Genomic DNA, 23,206 nt, shown 5'->3' with positions numbered 1-23,206 from the left:
ATTCTGTAAGTTTATTAATGTCCTCCTGTCATTTGTTGCAGTCCTCCTCAGTATTGACTATCCCCCCCAATTTGGTGTCATCCACAAATTTAGAAATTGTGTTTTTGATTCCTAAGTCTAAGTCGTTAATGTAAATTGCAAACAGCAGTGGTCCCAGCACTGATCCTTGTGGAACACCACTACCCACCTTCTGTCCCTGTGACTAGCTACCCTTTACTCCCACTCTCTGCTTTCTGTCCTGAAGCCAGCCAGCAATCCATTCTGCTGCTTGTCCCCCGACTCCGCATGCACTGACCTTGTTCATCAGTCTATTATGGGGTACTTTACTCAAAGGCCTTTTGAAAATCCAGATAAATTACATCTACTGCATTACCATTGTCTACTCTCTCTGTTACTGCTTTAAAAAAATTCAATGATGTTGGTCAAGCTAGACTTTCCCTTTTGAAATCCACGTTGACTATTCATTATTATATTTTTCGTTTCCAGATGTTCTTCTATTTTCTCCTTTAGTAGGGATTCCATTATTTCTTCTACCACCCATGTTAAGTTGACTGGTCTATAATTCCCTGGACATGTTCTATCCCCCTTCTTAAATATCAGTATTACGCTAGCTATCCGCTTTCGGTGAGACATTAAACCGAAGTTCACTTCTTCAGGTGGATGGTAAAGATACCAATAATACAAAAATCAGGAGACATTACTAGCACAAAATGGTTGTTATGCTTGGCTACATAGAACTTGGTGCAGTCGAAAAAAATCTTGTGTAGAGAACCTTAAACTGTTTTGACATAAGGCACTACAGGGTAAATTCCATGATCTTATGCTTTCAGTGAGAAGCTGTGTTTGAAGGGACTCCACGTTGAAAAGAGGGCTACAACACTATAGCCCCGATTCTCCAAGCCAAACTCTCTTCAAGTACAGTTCCCCAGCGGGAATGGGGGAAATTAACTCTTGTCCACTGTATTATTCTATGGTTTTCAACAGATAGCCATAGTACTGGTGGAAACAAATTAAAAAATCTAAAGGGCCCCATAAAACTTTTTTGTTGTTTTTTATGAGTACGATGTCAAACTCACTGATTCATAATTCAGAGGAATATCTCCTCTTCTTTTCTTCAAATTTTCAGGTATTGTTGCCAAGTTACAGTTTCTGTCAAATTTTCCCATACCTCTGTCTAGTATTCTCTAAAATCCATGTGCTTTCACTCAGATCCCAATGCCTTACTTGCTCGTTGAAAAAATATGTAACCAAGCACCTAATATCTATCTTCCTTATATACTCTTCCCATCTTTGCTCAAAGATCAGAGTGGGATCTTTCTTCCTGAAGGCAGCAGTGAATTTAGCCCCAGTGACCGTCTGTAAGTGATTTGCTAGCTTAATTCATTCCAAGTTCAACTGGCTGTCCAGTGCATTGCTTACTATGATTTATGGAATAGAATGTTGACAGTGATATCAACTTGCTAAAACATAGGGACATTTTTAAACTGCAATTTGGCTTACATTTTTGAGACTATCTAGCTTATTACCAGCTCCAATGTTTAAATCCATTTGCTAAAAAAGCTGACTCCTTGATCAAAGCACTTTCATTTTTTTTAAATTCTACCAACAAATTGCATTGATACAGTGCTTTTATAGTAGGCACTTCATGGAGGTACAAGCAAATAAAATCTTGTCTCTGAGCCCAAGGAGGAGATATTAGGATGGATAACCAGAGCTTGATCAAAGAGGTGGGTTTTAAGGAACATCTTAAAGGAGGGGAGGGAGGTGTAGAGACAGAGGGGTTTAGGAAGGGAAATCCAGAACATGTAGCCTAGCCGCCTGAAGGCACTGCCACCTATGATGGGGGGTGATTGGAGGTGAATGCAGAAGAAGCTGGAGTCAGAGGAACACTGTTCCAGGCAAAGTTTGGCAGCGGGGGGGGGGGGGGTTTAAAGAGAGAAGATTTTGTAGGGGTGGCGAAGATTACTTATATACATTTCCAGCTTTTTTCCAGTTCTGACGAAAGATCATCGACCTGAAACGTTAACTCTGTTTCTCTCTTCACAGATGCTGCCTGACCTGCTGAGTATCTCCAGCATTTTCTGTTTTTATTTCAGATTTCCAGCATCTACAGTATTTTCTTTTTGTATATTACTTATATAGGAATGGGAGGGGGACCAGGAGCCAATGTAAGTCAGCAAGGAGAGGGGCGATTGGTAAGCGAAAGTTGGTGCAGGATTAGGATACAGAATTTTGGATGAGCCTGAGGTTTAGAGGGTAGAGGATGGGGAGGCGAGCCAGGAGCGCATTCGAAAAGTCGAGTCTGGAGGTGACAAAGGCCTGGATGAGGTTTCATTTGCAGATGGGCTGAGCTAAGGGAGAAATCAGGAGTAGGTGGTCTTTGTGATGAAGAGCATATGGTGTTGCAAACCCAGCTTGGTGTCAAACAGGCCGCCAAGGTTGTGAACAGTCTGGTTCAGTCTGAAATAGATGCTACCGAGGGGGATGGAGTTGGCACGGATATGTTGCTTCTGACAGTGACTGAATCATAGAAATTTACAGCACAGAAGGAGGCCATTCGACCCATCATGTCTGTGCCGGCTGAAAAAGAGCTATCCAGTCTAATCCCACTTTCCAGCTCTTGATCCATAGCCTTGTAGGTTACGGCACTTCAAGTGCAGACCAAGTACTTTTTAAATGCGATGAGGATTTCCGCCTCTGCCACCCTTTCAGGCAGTGAGTTCCAGACCCCCACCACCCTCTGGGTGAAAATAATTCTCCTCAACTCCCCTCTAATCCTTCTGCCGATTACTTTAAATCTATGCCCCCTGGTTATTGACCTCTCTGCTCGGGGAAATAGGTCCTTCCTATCCACTCTATCCAGGCTCCCCACAATTTTATACACATCAATCAACTCTCTCCTCAGCCTCCTCTGTTTTAAAGAAAATAACCCCAGCCTATCCAATCTTTCCCTCATAGCTAACATTCTCCAGTCCTGGCAACATCCTCGTCAATCTCCTCTGTGTCGTCTCCAGTGCAATCACATCTTTCCTGTAACGTGGTGACCAGAACTGTACACAGTACATAGTACACTAGCTGTGACCTAACTAGTATTTTGTACAGTTCAAGCAGAACCTCCCTGTTCTTATATTCTATGCCATGGCTAATAAAAGGAAAGTATCCCGTATGCCTTCTTAACCACCTTATCTACCTGTCCTGACACCTTCAGGGCTCTGTGGACAAGCACTCCAAGGTCCCTCTGTTTCTCTACACGTCTCAGTATCCTACTATTTATTGTGTATTCCCTTGCCTTGCAAGCCCTCCCAAAATGCACTTCTCCAGATTAAATTCCATTTGCCACTTTTCTGCCCACTTGACTAGTCCATTGATATCTTCTTGCAGTCTACAGCTTTCTTCCTCACTATCAACCACATGACCAATTTATGTATCATCTGCAAACTTCTTAATCATGCCCCCTACATTAAAGTCTAAATCATTGATGTATACCACAAAAAGCAAGGGACCTAGTACTGAGACCTGCGGAACCCCACTGGAAATAGCTTTCCAGTCACAAAGACATCCATCGACCATCACCTTTTGCTTCCTGCCACTGAGCCAATTTTGAATCCAACTTGCCACTTTCCCTTGGATCCCATGGGCTTTTACTTTTCTTACCAATCTGGGACCTTGTCAAAAGCCTTGCTAAAATCCATGTAGACGACAAACGCACTATGCTCATCAATCCTCCAAGTTACCTCCTCAAAAAATTCAATCAAGCTAGTCAGACACGACCCTCCCTTAACAAATCCATGCTTACTGTCCTTGATCAATACATGCTTTTGTAAATCTCAGAATTTTTTTCAACAATTTTCCCACCACCAAGGTTAGGCTGACTGACCTGTAATTACTCGGTCTATCCCTTTCTCCCTTTTAAAACGGTATAACGTTAGCAGTCCTCCGGCACCACACCTGTAGCCAGAGAGGATTGAAAAATGATGGTCAGAGCCTTTGCTATTTCCTCCCTTGCTTCTCTTAACAGCCTGGGATACATTTCATCCAGGCCTGGGGATTTATCCACTTTCAAAGATGCTAAACCCCTTAATACTTCCTCTCTTACTATGTTTATTACATCTAATATTTCACATTTCTCCTCCTTAACTACAACATCTGTATCGTCCCCGACCCTTTTGTGAAGACAGACACAAAGTATTCATTAAGAATCATGCCCATGTCTTCAGCCTCCACACACAAGTTTCTTTTTTGGTCTCTAATAGGCCCTACTCTTTCTTTAATCATCCTCTTGCTCTTTATGTATTTATAAAACATCTTTGGGTTTCCCTTGATTTTACTTGTCAGTATTTTTTCATGCTCTCTCTTTGCTTTCCTAATTTCCTTTTTAATTTCACCCCTGCACTTTCTATACTCCCCTAGGCTTTCTGCAGTATTTAGCTCTCGGTATCTGACATAAGCTTCCCGTTTTTGCCTTATCCTACCCTGTATACCCCTCGACATCCAGGGAACTCTAGATTTGGGAATCCCACCCTTTTTCTTTGTGGGAAGATACTTGCTCTGAACCCTCTGGATCTCCTCCTTGAATGCCCCCCACTGCTCTGACACTGATTTATCTTCAAATAGCTGTTTCCAGTCCACTTTTGCTAAATCACATCTGAGCTTAATAAAATTGGCCTTTCCCCAAACGAGAACTTTTACTCCTGATCTATCTTTGCCCTCTTCCATAACTACGCTAAACTAAATCTAACTGAATTATGATCACGACCGCCAAAATGCTCTCCCACCGATATCCCTTCCACCTGCCCAGCTTCATTCCCTAAAACTAGGTCCAGAACCCTCCCCCTCTTTTGTTGGGCTTGCTACGTACTGGCTAAAAAAGTTCTCTTGAGTGCATTTTAAGAATTCTGCGCCCTCTATACCTTTTACACTGATTCTATCCCACTTAATAGTGTCAGCTGTGGCTCAGTGGGTAGCACACTTGCCTGAGTCAGAAGGTTGTGGGTTCCAGCCCCACTCCAAGGACTTGAGCACATAAAGCTAGGCTGACACACCAGTGCAGTGCTGAGGGAGTGCTGCACTGTCGGAGGTGTCGTCTTTCGGATGAGACGTTAAATCGAGGCCCCGTCTGCTCTCTCAGTTGGATGTAAAAGATCACAAGGCACTATTTCGAAGAAGAGCAGGGGAGTTCTCCCCGGTGTCCTGGACAATATTTATCCCTCAATCCAGATAACAAAAACAGATTATCTGGCCATTATCACACTGCTGTTTGTGGGAGCTTGCTGTGCGCAAAGTGGCTGCCACGTTTCCCACATTACAACAGTGGCTACACTCCAAAAGTACTTCATTGGCTGTAAAGCGCTTTGAGACGTCTGGTGGTCGTGAAAGGCACGATATAAATGCAAATCTTTCTTTCTTTAATGTTAGGGTAATTGAAATCCCCAATTACTGCCCTATTGTTTTTGCACTTCTCGGAAATTCACCTGAATATGTGCTCTTCTATCTCCCTCTGACTATTTGGGGGTCTATAGTACACTCCCAGCAGTGTAATGGCCCCTTTTTTGCTCTTCAGTTTAACCCATATGCCCTCATTTGATGATCCTTCCATCATCCCTCCTCACAGCTGTAATTGTTTCTTTAACCAATATTGCAATCCCCTACTCCTTTTTTATCCCCCTCTCTATCTCATCTGAAAACCCTGTAACCAGGAATGTTGAACTGCCATTCCTGCCCTTCTTTCAGCCATGTTTCAGTAATAGCTATATTATACTTCCACATGTCTATCTGTGCCCTCAGCTCATCTGCCTTTTTCACTAGACTCCTTGCATTGAAGTTTATACCATAATGCACTGCCAAACCCCTTTGTTGTCTATTTTCTAGCATTTGTTTCCTCTGCCTTACAAACTCACTTACTAATTTACTGCCTTCCATTTCCAGCTTTGCTTCTCTCCCTTCTGAATCTACGCTCTGGTTCCCAAGCCCCGGTCAAGCTAGTTTAAACCTTCCCCAACAGCACTAGCAAACCTCCACATGAGGATATTGGTCACAGCACTGTTGAGGTGCAACCTGCCCGGCCTGTACAGGTCCCAACTCCCCCAGAACCGGTCCCAATGCCCCAATCTAAAGCCCTCCCTCCTGCACCATCTCTCCAGCAACGCATTCATCAGCTCTATTCCTATTTCTGTACTCACAAGCGCATGGCACCGGGAGTAATCCTTACTACCTTTGAGGTCCTGCTTATTAATCTTTCCTAACTCCCTAAAATTTGCCTGCAAGACCTCATCCCTCTTTCTACCTATGGCATTGGTACCGATATGGACCACAATCTCTGGCTGTTCATCCTCCCGCTTCAGAATGTTGTGCAGTTGCTCAATGCGGGGAGGTTTGCTAGCACTGCTGGGGGGGGTTTAAACTAACTTGGCAGGGGGATGGGGTACAGAGTGGAGCTATAGTAGGGGGTGATTTACAGCCAAATACAGAGGGAAAAACAAGTCAGCTGGGAAGGCAAAGCAAATATGTGAAGGCAAAAGAGAATATGGCAGGGCTGGAAGGCATTTATTTTAATGCAAGGAGTCTTGCAAATAAGGTGGATGAACTGAAGTTGTTGTTGAACACATGGGAGTACGATATTGTTGCTATCACGGAGACATGGTTGAGGGAGCGTCAGGACTGGCAGCTCAATATTCCGGGGTATAGAATCTTCAGGCGAGACAGAGGGGGGTGTAAAAGGGGAGGGGGTGTTGCAATATTAATTAAGGAGTCAATTACTGCTGTAAGGAGGGATGATATATTAGCGGGTTCCTCTAATGAGGCCATATGGGTAGAACTTAAAAACAAAAAGGGGGCAAGCACTTTGCTGGGAGTGTACTATAGGCCCCCAAACAGTCAGGGGGAGATAGAGGAACAGATATGTAGGCAAATCTCAGAAAAGTGCGAAAATAATAGGGTAATAATAGTGGGGGATTTCAACTTCCCCAATATAAATTGGGATAGTCAGAGTGTGAAAGGCTTAGAGGGTGCAGAATTCTTAAAGTGCATCCAGGAGAGCTTTTTGAGCCAACATGTAGAAAGTCCTACAAGAGAGGGGGCGGTACTGGACCTAATTCTGGGGAATGTAGCCGGGCAAGTGGTGGAAGTGTCAGTAGGAGAGCATTTTGGCGACAGTGACCACAATTCGGTGAGATTTAAGGTGGTCATGGAAAAAGACAAAGACGGCCCGGAAATAAGGGTTCTAAATTGGGGGAAGGCCGATTTTAATATGATAAGGCAGGATCTGACCAAATTGGACTGGGAGCAGCTACTTATAGGAAAATCCGCATCAAAACAGTGGGAGACTTTCAGAAGGGAAATAGAGAGAGTACAACGCCAACATGTTCCTGTAAAGGTCAAGGGTGGGACCAACAAGCAAAGGGAACCTTGGATGACAAGGGATATACAAAAATGCATTAGAAATAAAAGGGGGGCTTTTGGCAGTTACAAAAGACTAAAGACGGAAGAAGCCCTAGAGGAGTATAAAAAATGCAGGGGCATACTTAAAAAAGAAATTAGGAGGGCGAGGAGGGGCCATGAAATAACACTGGCGAGCAAAATAAAGGAAAATCCTAAGATGTTTTATAAGTATATTAAGGGCAAGAGGATAACCAGGGAAAGGGTAGGGCCCATTAGGGACCAAAGTGGCAATCTGTGTGTAGAGCCAGATGATGTAGGTGGGGTTTTAAATGAATTTTTTGCATCTGTGTTCACTATGGAGAAAGACGATGCAGACATAGAAATCGGGCAAGGGGGCTGTGACATACTTGAACATATTAGCATCGAGAGGGAGGAGGTGCTAGCGGTTTTAGCAGGCCAAAAAGTGGATAAATCCCCAGGCCCAGACGAGATGTATCCCAGGCTGCTGTGGGAGGCAAAGGAGGAGATTGCAGGGGCTCTGACACAAATTTTCAGAACCTCTCTGGCCACAGGGGACGTACCAGAGGACTGGAGAACAGCTAACGTAGTACCATTATTCAAGAAGGGTAGCAGGGATAAACCAGGGAATTACAGGCCAGTGAGCCTAACATCTGTGGTAGGGAAATTATTGGAAAAAATTCTGAGGGACAAAATTAGTCTCCACTTGGAGAGGCAAGGATTAATCGGGGATAGTCAGCATGGCTTTGTCAAGGGTAAATCATGTCTGACAAATCTGATTGAATTTTTCGAGGGGGTGACTAGGGGGGTGGATGAGGGAAATGCTGTGGATGTGGTTTACATGGACTTCAGTAAAGCTTTTGACAAAGTCCCGCATAGGAGACTGGTCAAGAAGGTAAGAGCCCATGGGATCCAGGGTGCCTTGGCGCGTTGGATCATAAACTGGCTGAGTGGCAGGAGGCAGAGGGTGATGGTCGAAGGTTGCTTTTGTGACTGGAAGCCTGTGTCCAGTGGGGTACCTCAGGGATCGGTGCTGGGTCCCTTGTTGTTTGTGATCTACATAAATGATTTGGATGAGAATGTAAAAGGTATGATCAGTAAGTTCGCAGATGACACGAAAATTGGTGGGGTGGTAAATTGTGAGGAGGAAAGCCTCAGGCTACAGGACGATATAAATGGGTTGGTCAGATGGGCGGAAAAGTGGCAAATGGAATTTAACCCTGAAAAGTGCGAGGTGATGCATTTTGGACGGACAAATAAGGCAAGGGAATACACAATGAGTGGTAGGACCCTAGGAAGTACAGAGGGTCAGAGGGACCTTGGTGTACATGTACATAGATCCCTGAAGGCAGCGGAACAGGTAGATAAGGTGGTTAAAAAGGCATATGGGATACTTGCCTTCATTAGCCGAGGCATAGAATATAAGAGCAGGGAGGTTATGATGGAGCTGTACAAAACGCTGGTGAGGCCACAGCTGGAGTACTGTGTGCAGTTCTGGTCGCCTCACTATAGGAAGGATGTGATTGCTTTGGAGAGGGTGCAGAGAAGATTCACCAGGATGTTACCTGGGATGGAGCGCCTCAGCTATGAAGAGAGGCTGGACAGGCTGGGGTTGTTTTCCTTGGAGCAAAGAAGGCTGAGGGGGACCTGATTGAGGTGTACAAAATGATGAGGGGCATAGATAGGGTAGACAAAGAGGAACTTTTCCCCTTAGTAGGGGGGTCAATAACAAGGGGGCATAGATTCAGGGTAAGGGGCAGGAGATTTAGAGGGGATTTGAGGAGGAACTTTTTCACCCAGAGGGTGGTTGGAATGTGGAACTCAATGCCTGAAAGGGTGGTAGAGGCAGGAACCCTCACAACATTCAAGAAGCATTTGGATGAGCACTTGAAATGCCATTGCATACAAGGCTATGGACCAAATGCTGGAAAATGGGATTAGACTGGACAGGGATGGATGGGCGGCGCAGACACGATGGGCCGAAGGGCCTCTTTCTGTGCTGTAAAACTCTATGACTCTATGACTCTATGACATCCTTGACCCTGGCACCAGGGAAGCAACATACCATCCTGGAGTCACGTCTGCGGCCGCAGAAATGCCCGTCTGTTCCCCTAACTATTGAATCTCCTTTCACTATTGCTTTTTTGACCTTCCTCCTCCCCCTTACAGCTGAGCCACTCATGGTGCCATGGACTTGACTCTTGCTGTGCTCCCCAGAGGAACTATTATCCTCACCAGTATGCACAGCAGACCGGTTGAAGAGTGAGATGCACTCAGGGGACTCCTGCACTACCTGCCTGGTCCTCCTTGTCTGTCTGGCAGTCACCCATTCCTCCTCTGCCTGCAAACTGTTAAGCTGCGGGGTGACCACCTCCTGAAACGTGCTATCCACGAAGCTCTCAGCCTTGCGGATGCACTACACTGACGCCAACTGCTGCTCAAGCCAGCTGATGATGCTGCCTGCACATGTGGTTGTCCAGGACACGAGAAGTATCCTGTACTTCACACATGGCACACGACTAGCGATAATATTTAGCTGGAGAAAATTGCAGCTCATGCAAGACTGAATGTCAAACCGTGCGACAGCACAGGGACAATAGAAAGGTCAAGATATGCGGTGGAGAAATACAACTGGGTGTAATCGGTGTACAACTGTCATTGGGAAAATGCTGGAGTCCTTCATTAAGGAAGCAGTAGCAGGGCATTTGGAAAATCATAATGCAGTCAAGCAGAGTCAGCATGGTTTTATGAAAGGGAAATCATGTTTAACAAATTTGCTGGAGTTCTTTGAGGAGGTAACGAGCAGGGTGGACAAAGGTGAACCAGTGGATGTCGTGTATTTGGATTTCCAGAAGGCATTCGATAAGGTGCCACATAAAAGGTTACCGCATAAGGTAAGAGCTCACGGAATTGGGGGTAATATATTAGCATGGAGAGAGAATTGGACAACTAACAGAAAGCAGAGAGTCGGGATAAATGGGTCATTTTCCGGTTGGCAAACTAGTGGGGTGCCACAGGGATCAGTGCTGGGGCCTCAACTATTTACAATCTACATTAATAACTTGGATGAAGGGACCGAGTGTAATGTAGCCAAGTTTGCGGATGATACAAAAATGGGTGGGAAAGCAAGTTGTGCAAAGAATCTGCAAAGGGATATAGACAGGCTAAGTGAGTGGGCAAACATTTGGCAGATGGAGTATAATGTGGGAAAGTGCGAGGTTATCCACTTTGGCAGGAAAAATAAAAAAGCAATTATTTAAATGTAGAGAAATTATAAAATGCTACAGTTCAGAGGGACCTGGGGGTCCTTGTGCATGAAACACAAAAAGTTAGCATGCAGGTACAGCAAGTAATCAAATAGGCAAATGGAATGTTGGCCTTTATTTCAAGGGGTTGGAGTATAAAAGCAGGGAAGTCCTGTTACAACTGTACAGGGTATTGGTGAGGCCACACCTGGAGTACTGCGTACAGTTTTGGTCTCCTTCTTTAAGGAAGGATATACTTGCATTGGAGGCAGTTCAGAGACGATTCACTAGGTTAATTCCAGAGATGAAGGGGATTGTCTTATGAAGAAAGGTTGAGCAGGCTGGGCCTATATTCATTGGAATTTAGAAGAATGAGAGGTGATCTTATTGAAACATATAAGATACTGAGGGGGCTCGACAAGGTAGATGCAGAGAGGATGTTTCCCCTCGTGGGGAAATCTAGAACTCGGGGGCACAGTTTCAGAATAAAGGGTCGCCCTTTTAGAACTGAGATGAGGAGGAATTGTTTCTCTCAGAGGATCGTAAATCTGTGGAATTCTCTGCCCCAGAGAGCTGTGGCGGCTGGGTCATTAAATACATTTAAGGTGGAGATAGACAGATTTTTGCAAGATAAGGGAGTGAAGGGTTATGGGGAATGGGCTGGGAAGTGGCTTCGAGCCCAAGATCAGCCATGATCTTATTGAATGGCGGAGCAGGCTCGAGGGGCCAAGTGACCTAATCCTGCTCCTATTTCTTATGTTCTTATGTACTGTGAAAGCTGACCCCAAGTTGGCAGATGTCATTGTCAAGGGCATAGCGTGTGCATTCGGAAGAGGAGGAGCCAAGGAGAGACTCACAAGCTAACGGCACAGGAGTGGGAAGAGAAGCCATTGCTGCAGATGCCCTGTCCACAATTGAACAAGTAAAAGTGGAACCAAGCATGGGTAATCGTACCAATCTTAGAATCTGGATGATGCTGGCAAGGCCACAGGTTTTGCCCATCCCTAGTTATCGTGAGGTGGTGATGGCAAGTCTTCTCCTTAAACGGCTGCAGTCCTACAATGGTGTTAGGTAAGGAATTGTAGCTAACTGACCCACCGACAATGAAGAAAAGGTGACAGATGTCCATGTTAAGATGTAAGAAGTCACACAACACCAGGTTATAGTCCAACAGCTTTATTTGAAATCACAAGCTTTCGGAGCGCTGCTCCTTCTTCAGGTGAAGTGGAGAAATGCATAAAGACACAGCTTATATAGTCAGAGAATCATGTCAGATGTTTACAGGTAACCTTTCCAACTGCCATTTATCACACCTCGGCAGAGAGATAATCACAGCAGTCAAAGGTGTGAATGGTGTCCAAACAGGTCAGTCAGGGAAACATTACATCAAAGAACAATGAGGTGGGGTCACAAGGGGTCAAATATTGCAGATGCTGGGGTCTGTATGAAAAACAAAAAAACAGACTGGTGATTGTTGCGCGGTGTCCGTTCATCCGTTGTCGCAGTGTCTGCATGGTCTCGCCGATGTACCATGCTCCGGGGCATCCTTTCCTGCAACGTATGAGGTAGACAACGTTGGCCGAGTCACATGAGTATGTACCATGTACCTGGTGGGTGGTGTCCTCACGTGTGATGATGGTATCTGTGTTGATGATCTGGCATGTCATAATGTTTTCCTGACTGACCTGTTTGGACACCATTCACACCTTTGATTGCTGTGATTATCTCTCTGCCGAGGTGTGATAAATGGCAGTTAGAAAGATTACCTGTAAACATCCGACATTATTCTCTGACTATATAAGCTGTGTCTTTATGCATCTCTCCACTTCACCTGACGAAGGAGCAGCGCTCCAAAAGCTTGTGACTTCAAATAAAGCTGTTGGACTATAACCTGGTGTTGTGTGACTTCTTACATTTGTCCACCCCAGTCCAACTCCGGCATCTCCACACCTGCATAAAGTCCACAGTTAGTATCATGCTCGCCTCAATCGAGTCAAAAGGTTGTGGGCTCAAGCCCCACAGCAGGACGTCAGCACATATCTCGGCTATCACTTCGGTGGAATACTGAGGTGGTGCTGCATCGGTGGGTTTGCTGACTTTTAGATGAGACATTAAACTGAAGCCCTGTCTGGATGTACAAGATCCCCATGCACTATTCGAAGAGCAGGGAGTTCGCCTGGTGTCCTGGAAACCATTCACACTTCAAATTTCCATAAGTAAAATGAACCCTGAAACATTTTCAGCGGTAACATTATACTGTATTAGAATGAAGTTCCAAGTCAGAATTAAAAGGCAAATTATAAATAATCAACCAGCTACATTGTATACCAGATTCTATTGTGTAATTATTTTTCCCAGTTTCACATAAATAAATTAATTGATGATTTTAATATTACTACTAGTGTCAAGATGTAAAAAAAATTACAATGTTTGACAAAGATAATACACAATTTCGAGCACTTTTAGCTTCATGGCAACGATTCATTGATCAGCGGCAAAGGGAGATAACAAACTTTGGTGAAAAACCTGAACTAATCAATCTTACCGAGTGAAGAATAGGCTCCTGAAGGGATATTAGATGCAGTTAAACGGCTCGCTCCTGTGCGCCCAGTGGTATGCCGTGATTTTGCAGATGCAGCAGCATTCACATCTATGTCACTTCTCGAGCGCTGCAAACCACCAGGGGTAGCTGCAGACTTTGCACTTGAGCCTGAAACAAAGAAGGAAGGGAAAAGATTGTGAAGTTTAACAGGTGTTACTAAAAATAACAAAGTTCAAGTGCAATAATGGTTCTGAATCTTCAAAAAAAAGTAGCCAGAATCATAAAGCTGAACAAGCAATAAAATTACCAACATTTTAAGAAATACAATACAGGGGAGGTATCGAACGGAAATAGAACAAACAATGGAATGAGCTCAACTATAATTAGATACTTGTATCACAAGGAAATATTCATCTGCCCATTTCAAAAAGTTCATTTATAACAGAAACTTAATCAACGTATTGCATAACAGACTGGAAGGAATAATTACATTGAAGACCCTAAGGTTTGATTTCCAGACTGTGCTCAGTCAACTGACCTCAGCCAAGGCAGTGGCTGGGGTGCTACAAATGGCTAACAGCAGCAACGTCATTGGAAGACCATCACCTCCACGTTCCTCTCCAAGCCACATACCATCCTGACTTACACGTACATTACTGTTGCATCATCGTCACTTGATCAAAAGTTTGGACTTCCCTACCTAACCACCATTACAGGAACTGTAGCTATTAAAGAGGAAGGCCCTCCCACCATTACATCCTTGGAATGGGCAATTAATGCAGCCTTGCCAGCATCACTCATATCCAGAGAACAAATATATAAGAACAGCTGAGGCAAAACTGGGCTTTGTAGTCTGTTGGTTGAGGAAGTAGGGAACTCTTAAAAGGAATCCTACTTTTCAGAGCTATTCCTGTTCAAGTACACCAGTTCTGCTCGTATTTCTTGAAAGATTCCGGTTCCATCTTTTCCCCAAAATTCTTTTGCTGTCGAAGGGCATTTAAATAGCTGCTGATGTAGCTCTCATGGCAGTGACCCTAAATGCGATCCTGGCAATCTGTGGAGCAATACGTTGAATGGCAATCGATCTGGCTGCCGAATCCAAGGTATAGGCAGCCACTTAAGAAGGGTGAGAGAGAGAAACCAGGAAATTATAGACCAGTTAGTCTAACATCTGTTGTGGGGAAGTTATTGGAATTTGTAATTAAAGGACAGAGTGACTGAGAAAAATTTGAGCTGATTAGAAAGAGCATACATTGGGCCGGATATTCCGAAGCGCATGCGCTAAGCCCCGGCACTTCTGATCTGTCACTCTTGACAGATCATCCGCCAGGCATAAGGCCTGCTTTTACCAGCATAAAAGAGTTAAAAAAAAATTAAAAATAATTTTTTCCCCCCACTCATTTAGAAGTTAAAAAAAGGTAAGTTTATTTCTAGCACTATAAAAAACTTTAATTATTTTTTTCATAAAATTAAATTTGTTTAAAATATTTAATTGAATGTAATTTTAACTAATTTTAAATACGTGATTTAAAAAAAATGTATTTAATGTTTAACTCTTTTTTTAAGTGATCCCCATTCATACTTTTGACAGTTCTGTGCATAGAGACCTGTCAAAAGTGTGAAGAGGGAATTCCCTTCTTTGATTGGTTCCCCATGGCCCACGTGATCCCAGGGATGCTTGCGAACCGCATGCGCCCTGGGATATCTGGGCTTCTGCGCACGCGGACCAGGAGAGGCCCAGGATCGGAAGCCTCGGGACCTATGGAGCCAGTAGCTAAGTGCATAGATTTTTCCCAATCGGAGGCATCTGCCCGCAGGAATCCTCCGATCGGAAAATCCAGCCCATTGATTTGTAAAGGGTCGGTCATGTCTCATAAACCTAAATGAATTTTTTGAGGAAGTAACTGAAGTAGTAGACAGGGGAATAGTAGTTTATATGGACTTCCAGAAGGCATTCAATAAGGTTCAACATAAGAAACTGTTAGCTAAAATTAAAGCTCATGGAATTGAAGGCAAATTATTGACCTGGTTAGGAGACTGGTTAAGCGGTAGAAGACAGAGAGTAGCAATAATGGGTACGTACTCGAATTGGTAGGAAGTGACCAGTAGTGTCCCGCAAGGATCTGTGCTGGGGCCTCAACTATTCACTATATTTATTAATGACTTAGATAACACAACAAAGAGCCATATATCCAAGTATGACAATGACACAAAGATTGATGACACAGTACGTAGTGCAGGCAGGAGCTGGAAATTACAAAGAGACATTGGTAGATTGAGTAGGCAAAGTTGTGGCAAATGGATTTCAATGCAGGCAAGTGTGAGGTCATCCATTTTGGGCCAAAAAAGGATCGATCCGAGTATTTTTCAAATGGTGAAAAGCTCGGAGCTTTGGAGGTCCAAAAAGATTTAGGGGTCTATGTACACAGATCACTAAAATGTAGTAGTCAGGTTCAAAAAATAATCAATAAAACAAATGGAATGTTAACCTTTATAACTAGAGGGCTAGAATATAAAGGGGAGGAACTTTTGCTACAGCTGTACAAAGCCCTGGTTACACCCCATCTGGAGTACTGTGTACAGTTCTGGGGCCCACACCTTCGGAAGATAAATTGGCCTTGGAAGGAGGACAGCGCAGATTCACTAGAATGTTGTCAGGGCTCCAAGGGTCAGATTAAGAGGATAGCTTACATAAACTAGGCTTATATTCTCTGGAATATAGAAGGCTAAGGGGTGATTTGATGGAGGTTTTTAGGATTTTGAAAGGAATTGGTAAAGTAGATAGAGAGAAACTTTTTCTGCTTGTGGGGGAATCTGGACAAAGGGACATAACCTTAAAAATAGAGCCAGGCCATTCAGGAGAGAAGTTAAGAAACATTTATTCACACAAAGGGTGGGAGAAGTATGGAACTCTCTCCCACATAAAACAGTAGACGCTAGCTCAATTAACAATTTGAAATCTGAGATTGATAAATTTTTGCTGGACAAGGGTATAAAAGGATATGGAGCCAAGGCAGGTGGATGGAGTTAAGCTACAGATTAGCCATGATCTCACTGAATGGCAGAACAGGCTCAAGGGCTGAATGGCCTAGTCCTGTTCCTATGTTCCCAGCTCTCAGTCTACAGGTTCATGGTTCATTTTCTGTACAGTAGATTTCCATTCTAAGAGATAACCAGAAGTAAACAGTCTACACAAGATTTTAAAAAGACCCTGTACACTGGTAATTTTAGCATTAAATGTTGACAACTTGTGCACGTTGAGCGAGAAATTTGTAACCATGATCCATCAGGATGTGGTCATGACAAATCCTATGCAAACTTCATGGCAGAGATCTGTAGAGAAAGGTCCATTCCAGGTTATGGGACCCCAGGAACAATTATATTAACACTTTGGGCAATTCTCACGTGAAAACATTTCTATATTTGGAGCTTTGGCCCAACAATTTTACCTTGGGCAATATTACAATGATTCCCCTTTGAAGAAGTCTTATTTGCAATTATCTTTGTGAGAACAAGGCTTCAGGTCCATTTTTTTTATTCGTTCATGGGATGTGGACGTCGCTGGCAAGGCCAGCATTTATTGCCCATCCCTAATTGCCCTTGAGAAGGTGGTGGTGAACTGCCTTCTTGAACCGCTGCAGTCCGTGTGAGGAAGGTACTCCCACAGTGCTGTTAGGTAGGGAGTTCCAGGATTTTGACCCAGCAACAATAAAGGAACAGCGATATACTTCCAAGTCAGGATGGTGTGCAACTTGGAGGGGAAACTGCAGGTGATGGTGATCCCATGTGCCTGCTGCTCTTGGTAGAGGTCGCGGGTTTGGGAGGAGCTGCTGCAGAAGCCTTGGCGAGTTGCTGCAGTGCATCCTGTAGATGGTACACACTGCAGCCACGGTACGGCGATGGTGGAGGGAGTGAATGCTTAAGGTGGTGGATGGGGTGCCAATCAAGCGGGCTGCTTTGTCCTGGATGGTGTCGAGCTTCTTGAGTGTTGTTGGAGCTGCACTCATCCAGGCAAGTGGAGAGTATTCCCATCACACTCCTCACTTGTGCCTTGTAAATGGTGGAAAGGCTTTGGGGAGTCAGGAGGTGAGACACTCGCCGCAGAATACCCAGCCTCTGACCTGCTCTTGTTGCCACAGTATTTATGTGGCTGGTCCAGTTAAGATTCTGGTCAACGGTGACCCCCAGGATGTTGATGGTGCAGGATTCGGCGATGGTAATGCTGTTGAATGTCAAGGGGCGGCGGTTAGACTCTCGCTTGTTGGAGATAGTCATTGCCTGGCACTTGTGTGGCACAAATGTTACTTGCCACTTATCAGCCCAAGTCTGAATGTCGTCCAGGTCTTGCTGCATGCAGGCATAGACTGCTTCATTATCTGAGGAGTTGCGAATGGCACTGAATATTTCACTTCAGACCTTACGATGGAGGGAAGGTCATTGATGAAGCAGCTGAAGGCCGAGGACACTGTCTTGAAGAACTCCTGCAGGGATGTGCTGGTGCTGTGATGATTGACCTCTAACCACCACAACCATCTTCCTTTGTGCTAGGTATGACTCCAGCCAGTGGAGAGTTTTCTCCCCGATTCACATTAACTTCAGTTTTACAAGGGCTCCTTGATGCCACACTTGGTCAAATGCTACCTTGATATCAAGGGCAGTCACTCTCATCTCACCTCTGGAATTCAGCTCCTTTGTCCATGTTTGGACCAAGGCTGTAATGAGGTCGGGAGCCGAGTGGTCTTGGCAGAACCCAAACTGGGCATCAGTGAGCAGGTTATTGGTGAGTAAGTGCCGCTTGATAGCACTGTCGATGACACCTTCCATCACTTTGCTGATGATCGAGAGTAGACTGATGGGGCAGTAATTGGCCGGGTTGGATTTGTCCTGCTTTTTGTGGACAGGTCATACCCTGGGCAGTTTTCCACATTGTCGGATAGATGCCAGTGTTGTACCTGTACTGGAACAGCTTGGCTAGAGGTGCGGCTAGTTCCGGAGCACAAGTCTTCAGCAGAATAGCCAGGATGTTGTCAGGGCCCATAGCCTTTGCTGTATCCAGTGCGCTCAGCCATTTATTGATATCATGTGGAGTGAATCGAATTGGCTGAAGACTGGCTTCTGTGATGGTGGGGACCTCGGGAGTAGGCCGATATGGATCATCCACTCGGCACTTCTGGCTGAAGATGGTTGCAAATGCTTCAGCTTTGTCTTTTGCACTCAAGTGTTGGGCTCCATCATCATTGAGGATGGGGATATTCACAGAGCCTCCTCCTCCCATTAGTTGTTTAATGGTTCACCACCATTCACGACTGGATGTGGCAGAACTGCAGAGCTTTGCTCTGATCCACTGATTGTAGGATCGCTTAGCCCTGTCAATAGCATGCTGCTTCCACTTTTTAGCATGCATGTAGTCCTGTGTTGCAGCTTCCCCAGGTTGGCACCTCATTTTTAGGTACGCCTGGTGCTGCTCCTGGCATGCTCTTCTACACTCCTTATTGAACCAGGGTTGGTCTCCTGACTTGATGGTAATGGTAGAGTGAGGGATATGCCGGGCCACGATGTCACAGATTGCGGTAGAATACAATTCTGCTGCTGCTGATGGCCCACAGCGCCTCATGGGTGCCCAGCTATGAGCTGCTAGATCTGTTCTGAATCTATCCCATTTAGCACGGAGGGTGTCCTCAATGTGAAGACAGGACTTCGTCTCCACAATGCCAATGCGGTAGTCACTGCTACCAATGCTGTCATGGACAGATGAATCTGTGAAATGTAGATTGGTGAGGACGAGGTCAAGTTGGTTTCTCCCCTCGTGTTGGTTCTCTCATCACCTGTCGCTTCTCTCACTACCTGTCGCAGGCCCAGTATGGCAGCTGTGTCCTTCAGGACTCGCCCAGTTCGGTCAGTAGTGGTGCTACCGAGCCACTCTTGGTGATGGACATTGAAGTCCCCCACCCAGAGTACATTCTGTGCCCTTGCTGCTCTCAGTGCTTCTTCCAAGTGATGTTCAACATGGAGCAGTACTAATTCATCAGCTGAGGGAGGTAGGTGGTAATCCTTGCCCATGCTTGACCTGAAGCCATGAGGTTTCATGGGGTCCGGAGTCAATGTTGAGGATTCCCACAGCCACTCTTGATGGAGGAGTTTGGGACATTGGCTGAAAGATATAATTCTGTGAGTATGACTATGTCAGGCTGTGACTAGTCTGTGGGACAGCTCTCCCAATTTTGGCACAAGTCCCCAGATGTTTGTGAGGAGGACTTTGCAGGGTCGACTGGGTATGCCGTTGTCGTGTGCGTAGCCGATGCTGAGGTCGGTGCCAGATGGTCTGTCCGGTTTTATTCTTATTTTATGTACTGAGGCCTTAGACCTTTGTATGCTACTACTTTTAAGGAACAAAAAATATGCATTTACACAGCTCATTTCATGTCCTCAAGATGTCCCAAAGCACTTCACTGCCTATGAATTAATTTTGAAGTGTAGTCACTGTTGTTTAGTAGGCAAACACAGCTGCCAATTTATGCACAGCAAGGTCCCACAAACAGCAATAAGTTGAACACCAGTGAATCAGATTTTGATGCTGCTGGTTGAGGGATAAATGCCTGCCAGGATGATTCCCCAGAACTTCTTCAAGCAGAGCCACAGGATGTTTCACGTTTACTTACACAGGGCCTTGGTTTAATATCTCATCCAAAAGATGACACATCCAACGACCCCTCAGTATTGCGCTGAAGTAATGAAGCTGGGTGGGACTACACTCGCCTGGTTCCATTCTTATCGATCTAATTGTAACCAGAGAATCACCTGCAAAAGCATCCTACTCCCGCATCGTTACCTCTGGTGTCCCCCAACGATCTATCATTAGCCCCTCCTATTTCTCATCTACATGCTGCCCCTCGGTGACATCATCCGAAAACACCGCGTCAGTTTCCACATGTACGCTGACGACACCCAGCTCTACCTCACTACCTCTTCTCTCGACCCCTCCACGGTCTCTAAACTGTCAGACTGCTAGTCCGATATCCAGTACTGGATGAGCAGAAATTTCCTCCAACTAAATATTGGGAAGACCAAAGCCATTGTCTTCAGTCCCTGCTACAAACTTCATTCCCTAGCCACCGACTCCATCCCTCTATCTGGCAACTGTCTGAGGCTGAACCAGACTGTTCTCAACCTTGGTGTTATATTCGACCCCGAAATGTGGTTCGGACCACATATCCGCGCCATCACCAAGACTGCCTATTTCCACCTCCGGAACATTGCCTGACTCCGCCCCTGCCTCAGCTCATCTGCTGCTGAAACCCTCATCCATGCCATGTTACCTCTAGACTTGACTATTCCAATGCACTCCTGGTCAGCCTCCCATGTTCTACCCTCTGTAAACTTGAGGTCATCCAAAACTTGGCTGTATGTGTCCCAACTCGCACCAAGTCCCGTTCACTCATCACCCCTGTGCTCGCTGACCGACACTGGCTCCCGGTTGAGCAACGTCTCAATTTCAAAGGGAAGTGGAAATCTGGAAACTCTCTACTCCAAAAAACTGTTGAGGCCGGGGGTCAATTGAAAATGTCAAATCTGAGCTAGATTTTTGTTAGGCAAGGGTATGAAGGGTTACAGAACCAAGGCAGGTAGATAGAGCTAAGATACAGATCAGCCATGATCCAAATGAACGGCGGAAAGGGCTCAAGGGACTGAATGGCCTCCTCCTGTTCCTATGTTGTGGAAGCTGGTGCCAGTGGCAGCACCTTAGAATCCTGGGAAACCTTAAAAAAAACTGTTTGATACTCCGTTCATCGAAGCCAGCTACACCTGCAGAGAAACTGGAGCCTTTTACCCAATGTTTGACAACAAAAGAGGGCACAAAATGATAAAGAGTGTCATTTTTATACTTATCAGATGCCATTTTACTTGCTGACCAAAATATTCGGATAACCTGGGACAGGGCAATGGAAGAGATGCAGAGTATGCAGGGTCAACAGTGCACCTGCTGTAAGGAAAAAAGCAGAGCAATACCCATTTGTGCTAGAGAGAAATAACCTTGCTCTTTTAATCACTTTTTCAACACAAACGCCAATTTCAAAACAATGGTGGACCTGATCAGGTTGAACCTAAAATAAACAAGAGCCCTCACAATTATGGAGGTCACACAAGAAGCTGTCCTGCCTGACTCTGTTAAAATTTTAAATTAAATTTCATATTAATAGGTTAACTTACAACTTATTTCCATCAAAATAATAAACACATTTTGATAGCAACTTGAGAATTTTCCACGATTTAACGAGTAAAAGAACAAAGTTAATTTATCCTGCAGTAGTGGTGAGAGAAATAAGAGTGAAAACAACGCAGACTGGTGCGCATTGGTGAGTTGGTGCGTGGGCCAGAGACAGTGGGGAACGGAGGACAAAGAAATAAACAGAGCCTAGAGATTCTTGGGGCAGAGCACCAAGTACAAACTCCATTTTACATAGAAGAGCTGAGATGAGCAGGGTAAGGAGAACAGAAACAGGAAAATGCACAGTAGAACAAGTCAAAGGAAAAAGAAAAATAGAGAAACAGTGGGAGAGAAAAAATGAAGTCAGGTGAATAAAAGCTGAAGAAAATAAAAATGAGATTAAAGAATAAAAGACATATACAGGAGAGAGGACAAAGGAAGATGGTAAAGGACTTGGTCTCATTACTTTTTATAGGCAACCGGTAGTCCAGTTTGTTTTCAAAAGTACAAATTAGTGCAAGGTAGCACTTGGAGTACTGTAATGTAGATCAGCAAAGGAAACGAGGCCAATGTTTAATTTATACTACACAACAAGAATGTCCCTGCATCCAGTCTGGGATGAGAGAAATAGATTGTAGGATAAACATGAATAAAAATCACAAGGGTGGGTGTTAAACAACATCCACGGTCCAGTATTTCATAGTTTCAGTTCTGAATTTTTAAATACAAAACTAACCTCTTGATGCACCCCCGCTTGCGACTGACCATTTAGCAGGAAAGGCACGGCTGGAAAGAAACCAAAACAGCTTACATCAACCCAGGCAGGGAACATAAATGAACACAGATTGGAGGCCATACATCCCATTTATCTCTCAATACATTATTCTATTAAATTCTTTTAAAAAAGAAACTTAAAACATTCCCATTAGGTAACCAATATCTTAATGGGGCCTCCATCTTTGACATATTATCAATATATAGTTTTCCATCACTGACACTTGACTTCCATCACCCTCTGCTGACAATTGCTTTCACTGAATCGTGGTGGTTGTTGGATTGTCACAGCAGCTGAATAAGTTGAATTCCATTTTCTACTGATGTTTAAGGGATTGAATTCGGTGACACCGTTCATTTCTCCATGAAAATCTCAAACTGGTGCCCGTAAACGTTCTGGCAAAACTGGGATGGGGGTCTCAAGGTCTAACAGTACTTTGACAGATGGGGGTCCCAGAGTTCCAAGAACATTAGAGTGCAAGATTCCAGGATTACAGGGAGAAGGATCTTGAGACCGGGGGGGTTATTGGGGAGGAATCTCTCAGGTGAAGGAACACAGGGTCTAAAAGGTTTAGCGACACCAACAGGGGCCGTAGAATCGGGGACTGGGGTGCCCTGGAGTCCAGGAAGTCTGAGGAGGGACAGAGTCTGGTAGTGCTGGGGGTTTCTGGGATTTGACAAAATTGAGAAGAACAGGATCTAAATTCTAACAGCCTGGTGGGAGGTGGGGGTGCGGGGAAAGAGTAGGATATCAGGAACAAAACTGCTGTTGGTCATTTTTGAACCAACAGTTCCGTCATTACCTCCCTATTTGCCTCTTCTCTGACCCATCCACAGCTCTTTTAACATCTTCAACACCCTCTGTGCCCACCCACCATCAGCCAGTTCTTGTCCATATTTTACTGCTTTAAAGCATTTAACCATAAAGTTTCAGCTTTTTAAAATGAAGGGACAGAAAATCACATGCTGGAGCTGTGCAGTTTACTCACATGCACTGGGAGAAAAGCAGCTAAAGATTTAGTGCACTATTAGCAATTTTATCAA

General features: G+C 44.7%; 1 protein-coding gene across 35 annotated transcripts in view; it reads right to left on the bottom strand.

Annotated features, from left to right (window-relative positions):
• Nucleotides 1-23,206, bottom strand: part of clasp2 (cytoplasmic linker associated protein 2) — a 453,349-nt gene that overhangs the window by 178,693 nt on the left and 251,450 nt on the right. For all 35 annotated transcript variants that reach the window (XM_085993872.1, XM_085993847.1, XM_085993851.1 and 32 more), the window contains 2 exons: nucleotides 22,125-22,174; nucleotides 13,186-13,350 (listed from right to left, as the gene is read on the bottom strand). In XM_085993872.1, the coding sequence (XP_085849998.1) occupies nucleotides 13,186-13,350; nucleotides 22,125-22,174 (215 nt within the window). The remainder of the gene's footprint in view (nucleotides 1-13,185; nucleotides 13,351-22,124; nucleotides 22,175-23,206) is intronic.

This window comes from Somniosus microcephalus, chromosome 7 (genome assembly GCF_052327205.1).
Source record: "Somniosus microcephalus isolate GS21.2 chromosome 7, FLI_Smic_1.0, whole genome shotgun sequence".
NCBI classification, from domain to species: domain Eukaryota; kingdom Metazoa; phylum Chordata; class Chondrichthyes; order Squaliformes; family Somniosidae; genus Somniosus; species Somniosus microcephalus.
The sequence above is the reverse complement of the archived record's forward strand: the minus strand, read 5'-3'. Positions and strand labels throughout refer to the sequence as shown.